Here is a 9,176-nt window from a genome sequence, read left to right on the forward strand (position 1 = left end):
GCTAGCCACGGATTGGTTTGAGAACTTTAAGCGTCGTACAGGGATTCATAGTGTCATTCGTCATGGTGAGGCAGCCAGTTGTGACGATAAAGCTGACAAAGCTTTCAAGGAATCATTTCTCAAGATGGTGGAAGAAGAAGGCTACATTCCTCATGAAACCGGCCAATCCATTCCATCAAGCCATCAACGACCATCACAAAGGTAAATTAAACGACTTTATTTTTAGTACAGTTTATTTCTTTAATTACAATACCATATCACATTTATTATACCTAAAATAAGGTATATTTTGTGTAGTTTTAAGGCTTAGAAAATGAGACAGTAGAAAATCATGTTTTATGGTGACCTGGGAACGGATTATTGTCATTTTAATGGTTTCCTATGGGAAATTAATGTTTGGCATACACACTTCACCTTATACACTCTGTCTGGGAACCAATTAAGTTCGTAAGCCAAAGTATCGCTGTATTTTATATGAGATGTTGGATGTTATATTCACTTCTCGGATTTTCGTCTATCGTGCGTGGTCCTGGTCCCCATTAACAGCGGAAAAACAAGGGATTACTGTATTCATTCATTGTTGTGCATTCTGAAAGTAATATATGGAGAGAATTGAAAACCGTAACTACAATGTGGCCCGTGGCAAACAAAATGACTTTGACACCCCTGCTGTATGCCCTTCGAGTTGCTGTCAACAAGTTCAGGGTGTACCCCGTCGACTGCCTGAAGACAACCGGGATAGACTCCAGCACACCTGCGACCACCATGGGGATAACTAGCTTGGATAAATGGCCACAAACTTTGCTTTTGCTCATGTGTGCTACGTGAAATGACAGCTTTTGTTGTTACGAATCGAACCCCCGTCGCGTATTTTATTTTCGCAGCATTTCTTTCTTCCTTCTTCGTCAGCTTGGGTTGTTCGAGCCGCATCGTTTGTGGCCACACGTTCCCACTTGTTCGACGCCAATGGCGGCTACGATGTTATCGCTGGTGCCATTTTATTAAATTAAACAAACCGGGCGATATTTCGACCAGTTATTCGTGTTATTGTTACCGAGAGGAGGTTTTCGACGCGTGTTTTTCATCGATCATCATCAATCATTTGGTGAACAAAGTGGTCTTTCATTGTGACCAAGGCGACCAGGTAGGACGCTCGCAAACGACGTATGATTAAAATGTTTAATATACGGTGATTATATAAATATTGCCCGTGTTGTATATTTGATTAAAATGTTATCTACGGGCAATTAATGTCACGCTATTTTTCCTGGCTGTCTGTTTGTCGCGTTTTGCATTGTAATGGATAAAAAGCAACCCATCACGAATATTTTTTCCACCATTGTTGCTTTGACATTAATCAAAAATGTTCATTTTAATTCAGATAAATTACAATCGTAAAGCTTTTAATAGTCATACAATGGGGCAATTAGCGAAAATAGTATTTTTTTTCTCACGTTCACCCCATTTACAAATGGATGTTGCTAGTGAGCAGACATATTTACCCACACGTTTAACCAAAATGTTTGCCATTAAACAAAAATGTTAATTTTCATTCAGATAAAATCGAATCGTAAAGCTTATAATAGTCCCACAATGGTAAAATTAGCAAAAATGTTTTTTTTTCTCTCGCGTTCGCCCCATTTAAAATGGATGTTTCTAATGAGCAGTCACATTTATTTAAATATCAATATTCAACACTGCCTAATCTTTCCTGTCTTGGTAGATTATGAGACATTGCCTATTTGCTGTCTTTCCTCGAAGAAATCATTTTTGATGGAGAGCTCTCAGCATCTGCAGGTAAAACACTCAGCACATGACTACTCTTAGCATGAGACAACAAAAAGTTACTTTCTCCTTCTTCTATCTGTGTCATTAAGCAACACGGATTTGGGAGCTGGGACATTAAATACAACTACGCACATGAAATACGACACAAGGCCGTGTCAAGACAATGAATCATCCATTAGTCTTTCCCCTCATGTAGTCAGCATTTCATCACCAAGCCAAATTATAGTTGCCAATTAAAGGCGACAGATTGTCTATTTTACATTGTAAACATCTCATGGCACACACTCAAACAATAATGTCTATAAAGCCATAGACAGTACAGTGGATCCCTCTAAATGAAGCTCCTACCGTAATGTCAATAATATAGTTAATTTTCCCCTTTTTCTCTAATATCCCTTTTTTCATGTCTTTCTTTTTGTAGAATACGGAGGCAAAACTGGATCTTCCCGTTATTTTATGCACACAACCTGACCCAGAGAGCTGCTTGCATGTTCAGGAGGAGTATGAAATGTATTTATTTATTTAGATTTAATGATATTTGGTTATATTTGTTTATTTTGTTTTTATTTTATTTCACTCATATGTGAGTGGGAATCTGTCAGGGAGACGCTAACTCGTTTCAATCTAAATTCCAGGGAGGAAAAATTTGAAGACTACGGCGAAGGGAAGGATGTTGATTACTCTCCAAGCATTCCCGTCCATGAAAATGAATCCCAAACTAAATGCTTCTCAAATATGGGATCCTCTCATCAATCGAGGTTGGTGGATACCATGAAAAACATTCACTTGCATCTACTTTTTTTAGGGGGGAAAAAACAGATGATATCATAATTTGCGTTGTGATTCAAGTAGCTGGTGTCTGCTATTTTAAAGGACAACCGACATCACTTTTTTGTTTCCTAACTGACATCAGAAAAATGTTTTATAGCATCTAAAAAAGAGGCAGAAAATGGGGACAAAGCTCTGTGTAAGGAATTAATCAGGCCGTTTCCACAGGCTGATTAATTCCTTACATGGAGCTTTGTCGCCCTCTTCTGCCTCTTTGGTGCTACATGAAGTTTTCAGACCAAACAAAGTACAGCAAAATGCATTGACGTGATGGAAGGACTGCTACAATGTGTCTTTTTTCGGTCAGGGGTGTTCCTTCAGTGACGTAACGTGAGGACTCGTCACCAACTCAAAAACAAGACTTCTGGAATATTCAGCACGAGTCTTAAAACGTAAAATATAGCTATATGCGGTGGAATCTTTGTAAAATACGCTCAGTCGAAGTCATTTGAAGCCATTTTACAAATTATAGACACAACTTGTCGGTTGTCCTTTAACCCTGCAAGAAAAATCTGCCAGAAATATAATGCAAATAGAGCGTTGCATGTGCATTTTCAGCTAAATGTACTCCTTTGTTTACAGTGTGAATTATTTTGGTTATTTTTGTCACCGCAGTGGAGGACACGCAACTGAGAAAATGCGGCAACTCTATTCCAGCGAACTGCTGGATATCAACTGTTCTCAGTGCTGCAAGAAAGTCAATCTGCTCAACGACTTGAATGCTCGCCTTCAAAACCTCAAGGCGAGCAGGTAGATGCACGCAGACTCAAACATGATACGAGTACAGATCCAATGTTTATTGATAGTCAGCTGTTTCTTGTCGTGTGTTTCAGCCCCAGCAGAAGTATATCCAGCACAGCATTTGGACAGTGAGTCATTTTGCCCTTTTATTTGTTTCATGCGCGACCGTAATTTGACTTTATATTGATGCATATTTTGCTATGGCAAAATTGGTCCACGTCAAACCAAATTATCCTTTCTTTATGGTTTTACGGTCTTAGTGATAAACAAGTCCTGATTGTTTCAGAACACAAAAACAGCTATGATTCAAATCAACCAAAAGTGAATTGCAATTAAACACATTTATATCGTGATACCTTGGCTTATGAACTTAATTGGTTCACAGACAGAGTGTGTATGGCGAAAAGTGTGTATCCCAAACATTAATTTCCCATAGGAAACCATTAAAATGAGAATAATCCGTTCCCAGGTCCCCATAAAACATAATTTTCTTATTTTCTACGCCTTAAAAGTACACAAAATATACCTTATTTTATGTATAATAAATGTGCTATGCTATTGTACTGAAAGAAATAAACTGTACTGTATAATAAAGTCGTTTTAGGTATAATAATAATAATAATAATACATTTCATTTCTAAGCGCCTTTCAAAACTTTCAAGGTCTGTGATGGTCGTTGATGGCTTGATGGAATGGAGTGGCCGGTTTCATCAGCATTAAACAGCTGGATTGTATCCTTTGGATTGTTTACATGATCGTTTATGTCAAACGAAAGTAAAAAAACGATTGTTGTCTTCTCGTTCTTCTAGCCAGCTGTTCCAGGTGAATCACAATGCGCTCGATTCCAGTCCAGGGAGTAGCACGGAGGATTTGTTCGCAGAGAGTATCGACTCCTGTGATCTCAACATTACCGAGAAGGTACTGACACAGAACGTGTAGTGTGACGAGACGTTTGCTCAAGTCGATAAGGTGGCAATTTACTGGAACGCTGACATGTCCTTCAGGTGAGTTTTCTTGAGAAGAAGGTGACGGAGCTGGAGAGTCACAGTCTTGCCAATGGGCAGCTGAAATCCAAACTCAAACAGGAAAATACGCAACTTGTCCATCGGTAGGTTAATCGGACACATTGTTTGAATTTATTGTCATTTATTCGCATTTTAATATGAATTATCATTTCACAAATTAGACGCTGACCTCATTTTGTTTAGATTAAAATAAAGAAAGAAATAGATACATAGACAAATAAATAGATAAGTAGATAAATGAATGAATAGTTTTGAAAGGCGCTTATAAATGAAATGTATTATTATTATTATTAATATAAATAAATACATAAGTAAATGAATAAATAAATAAACATGTAAATGAATAAATACATGAGTAAATAAATGCATGAATAAATAAATGCATAAATGAGTAAATGAATAAATGTGTAAGTACATAAATGAGTAAATAGATGAATGTATAAATAAGTGACTAAATAAATAAATAAATGAGTGAGAATAAATGAGTAAATAAATAAATGAGTGAATGAATGAATGAATGAATGAATAAAGGAGCAAATGAGTAAATACACGAGTAAATAAATACATGAGTAAATGAGTAAATAAACAAGTAAATAAATAAATGCATAAATAAATTAGTAAATAAATGTGTAAATAAATAAATGAGTAGATTAATGTATAAATAAGTGAATAAATATATAAATGAGCAAATAAATAAATGAGTGAATGAATAAATGAGTAAATAAATAAACAAGTACATAAATGAGTAAATAGATTAATGAAAAAATGAACAAGTGAATAAATAAATAAATTACTAAAAGAATAAATGAGTAAGTAAATAAATGAGTAAATAGATTAAAGAACAATTAAATAAGCGAATAGTGAAATAAATAATTAAATAGATAAATAAATAAATAAAAATGTTGGTGTGTTCAATCTTTTTTTGTTGCCATAAAATGTGGTCTTTATCAGAAGTCCACTCAATGTTTTTTACAACCTCATTCAATGTGATGCGTATGTCTTGATGGCAGCGTACATGAACTAGAAGAGCAGATGAAGGATGACGAATCAAAGGCAGATCAAAATCTGGATGAAGAAACAAAGAGGCACAGCCAACTTTATTGCAAAATGGAGAGAGAACGAAACACACAGATCAACTTTCTGTGTAACAGGTACAAATACAAAGAGTTCAACCTCAACTTAATTCTAGTTTTTTTTTCAATTTGTCAGCATGTTTATCTAAACACCAAAAAAATCAGAAAGAGTTTTTTTATTTTATTGTATTTTTTATTCTCCGTATACCCGTTTCCCACGTAGGATTCAGCAGTTGGAAGAAGAAAATGGGGAAATGAAGACAAACGTGCAGAGACACAAGTGTCAGGCGGAGAAACTGGACCAGGTGAGTTCTTTTTATCATATCTGCTCTCATAAAACTTTTAAATATGATAACTTTGATTTTGTCCATTCTCTATCACATATCAACTTCCATTTTTGTTTTCATATCGTTTTCACATGTGACACAAAAATAGTGTGACAAATGAATGACGAAAACGTTATTCGCAAAATTAATGCTAGCTTGTTGTGTACAACTTTACATATCCGCAGCAGTTTACAGCCTTAAAGTGGATCTTTTTTGTGGAATTGTAACATATCCAGCTAGCTATTTGCTATCTAGCTAGCTATCTATTAGCTATATAGCTTTCTAGCTGATTTGTAACAGATAATAAGGAGACAGAATGAAATTAACACAACTAGCTAGCTATTTAGCTAGCTAGCTATTAGCCATCTATTAGCTATCTATTAGCATTTAACATAGAAATCAGCATTTAGTGTGAATATTTCCTGATTTATTTATCTAGCTATCTAGCTATCTAATCTCGCTAGCTATCTATTTGCTATCTAGCTCCTTGGTCGGCTATCTATCTAGCTAGCTATTAGCTATATAGCTACCTAGCTGGCTGCTTGCTATCTATCTATCTGGCTGGCTAGCTATTAGCTATGTATTGGCTAGTGAGCTAGCTAGATTTCTATCTATTTGAGTTACGTCCAGGTTGAGTGAACGCTGGCGCATGTGGCTGCCGCTGCTCACCCATAGACATTTATTATTATTATTATTATTATTATTAATTCATTTCTAAGCTCCTTTCAAAACTCTCAGTCACTTAACAGCCACAGGTTAAGATTTTCTGTGGGTGAGCAGCGGCAGCCACATGCACCAGCGTTCACTTAACCCAGAATAACTCAAAAAGATAGAAAGCTATCTAGCTAATAGATAGCTAATAGATACCTAGATAGTTAATAGATAGTTAGATAAATAATAGATAGCTAGCGATCAAGCTAATATGTTTTCTTAGCTATTCATTGTAGCTATTCATTTATGAGCGCTGGCACATCTATCTGATAGATAGCTCGGTAGCCAGCTAGATAGCTAATTATATCCTATTCCTAAAATTCCACATTCAACACTGAAATAGTTTGGATTTATTAATGCAATGTTGTTCCATCCTCAAATTTGGATAGTTAACTTCATTTGGTTGACTTCTTTGTAGGAGAAGCAGAAGATGATGGACAAGCTGGAGGACACAAGCCTGAGGTTAAAAGACGAGATGGACCTCTATCGGAAAATAATGGACAAACTTTGGCATAATCGCCGTGAGTTTCATAAAGAAAAGGAAGCCATGCAAGAGGTAAACATCCAGCTGGTAGGAAATTTCCCCATGGCGATATCGATGATTGATCCTCATTCTTACTCCACCCTACAGCTGATCGATGATCTTCGCAGAGAACTGGACTACTTGCAGCTGTTTCGGATGGAAATGGAGAATCCGGGAAAACATAAGGGCCTCTCGGAGCACAATACCAAACCTCGGGAGATGGAAATGGAACAGGAAGTCAAAAAATTGAAACAGGTTCCCATGCAAATCGGCAATACGCTTTCATTTCGTCACATTCTGGTTTAGTCTGACTAGTTGTTACCATTGGTGACAGCTAGGCCTTCAGTCGTGCTATGTCGGAATCAATCCATCCGTGAATAACTATCGGATGACGATAGAACCTTGACTGCAGCTAGCTGCGACTGCGACTCATATATTCATTAGCTAGCTAGCTAGCTAGCTATTAGCTATCTCGCTGACTGGCTGTAAGCAGTCTAGCTGTCTTGCTTACGACCATTTTGACTTACGACCGTTTGGGCAGAAGGGAACTCGGTCGTAAGTCGGATGTTACCTATATTCTGTGGGTCCTGGAATTCGAGTGACAATGACAAAAACCCTGGCACTGGAGTGGACACACTTAATAATGTTTCAGCCAGACTACTGTCTGAAGGGAATTGTGTTTTTTTGTGTGTGTTTTGACAGGAAAACCATAAATTACGAGATCAAAACGATGACTTGAACGCTCAGATTCAAAGTCTGAGTTTGTATGAGGAGAAGAACCTGTTTTCCTCCCATTCCAAGGTCCAATGTCTTGCTGCGGAGATTGACAACACTTCACGGGATGAGGTCAGTTTGCATTGTTCCTCCCTTCAAAGGGATTTCCATCCATATTTGTTTGATGAAAACACTTTTTTTGGTAATATTTCAGTTGGTCGATGCTTTGAAAGGACAGGAGGAGAACAACCTGCGTTTGAGGAAATATATGGATAAAATCATTTTGGCCATTCTTGACCATAACCCCTCCATCCTGGAGATTAAATGTTAAACAGACTTCGTACCTCAACGTTTTTCCGACTATATTTATTAAAACTAGATGTATTTGTGAAACAAGTGTAAATTATTTAACTGTGATTTGTGTAAAAAATCATTTAATTCAGTCTCTCAAACAGTACTTCATTGCGTATTGTATGTCATCATGTAGAAATACTACATTTTAATGCTGTTGATAGGCAAGATATCTATTAGCTCGCTATCTAGTTAGCTGGCTATCTATTAGCTATCTATTGGCGAGCTAGCTGGCTGGCTATTTGGTTGCTAGCTAGCTAGTTTTCTATCTATTTGAGTTACTAGCAGGTTGAGTGAACGCTGGCGCATGTGGCTGCCGCTGCTCACCCACACAACAACTGATCCTGTGACTGAAAAGTGACCTTGAGAGTTTTGAAAGGCGCTTACAAATGAAATGTATTATTATTATAAGATCTTGTTTATTTATTATTATCTTAGTGTAACATTGCATTTTAGGTGTACACAATTAACTCATTCACTGCTATTCCCGAATGAAATGTACAACTGCACAAAAAAAATCATTCTTTTGTACAAATAATGTTTGTATTGTATTGTATTGTATCATATTTTATTGTATCGTATTGTATTGTATTGTATTGTCCCCAAATGGAAGAAGGAACAACACCAGGCCATCTAAGGCCAATGTCAACACAGAAATGATTTGGCTCAATCATTGCCAACCAGATGGCTTCATTTAATCCGCCAAATGACAGCCTGCTTATTGGATTGTTTCCCCGGTTACCAGTGGTAGACCTTTCTGGGACGGCCTTCTCTGCTGGCCTAAAAATATCTGAATCGCAGACTGATGTGAATGAGATTTTGTCCATGAATTGTTATGAAATAAATCCAAATTGTCTTTAAGCTTCTTTTCCTTACTTTTCCCGTCTTGTACTGCTTCCAGATGTGCGTTTTCGTATTTAGGGATTTAACCAATCGCATTTCAGCTAGCATTTGTTACCAGGGTCAGAAATTGACCTGGACGCCTTCACAATCAGGTTTGCAGGCCCGGTAGCATCAAATAAGTGTCCATTGAACTGTTGCTTTAATCCGATTTGGAGTTGGCGACACCAAGGCCTTCTCTTTGGCCTTATTTCCT

At 36.9% G+C, this 9,176-nt stretch overlaps 1 protein-coding gene across 2 annotated transcripts; it reads left to right on the forward strand.

Moving 5' to 3' along the window:
* The first annotated feature begins 734 nt into the window (after window positions 1-734).
* Window positions 735-8,924, forward strand: rab11fip4a (RAB11 family interacting protein 4 (class II) a). Of its 2 annotated transcripts, none has more exons than XM_089018565.1 (14): window positions 735-1,144; window positions 1,724-1,797; window positions 2,210-2,298; window positions 2,424-2,546; window positions 3,232-3,366; window positions 3,450-3,485; window positions 4,167-4,275; window positions 4,362-4,465; window positions 5,393-5,533; window positions 5,679-5,760; window positions 6,911-7,048; window positions 7,124-7,270; window positions 7,718-7,861; window positions 7,944-8,924. In XM_089018565.1, the coding sequence occupies exons 2-14, from the start codon at window positions 1,774-1,776 to the stop codon at window positions 8,058-8,060; spliced, it is 1,389 nt and encodes a 462-aa protein (XP_088874691.1). In that variant the 5' UTR covers window positions 735-1,144; window positions 1,724-1,773; the 3' UTR covers window positions 8,061-8,924. The 2 variants fall into 2 exon arrangements, with proteins under 2 accessions (XP_088874691.1, XP_088874692.1); XM_089018566.1 differs by having other exon boundaries at window positions 2,210-2,289.
* The last annotated feature ends 252 nt before the right edge of the window (window positions 8,925-9,176 follow it).

Source organism: Hippocampus bargibanti, linkage group LG17, assembly GCF_051943395.1.
Source record: "Hippocampus bargibanti isolate YZ-2025 linkage group LG17, ASM5194339v1, whole genome shotgun sequence".
Taxonomy (NCBI): Eukaryota; Metazoa; Chordata; class Actinopteri; order Syngnathiformes; family Syngnathidae; genus Hippocampus; species Hippocampus bargibanti.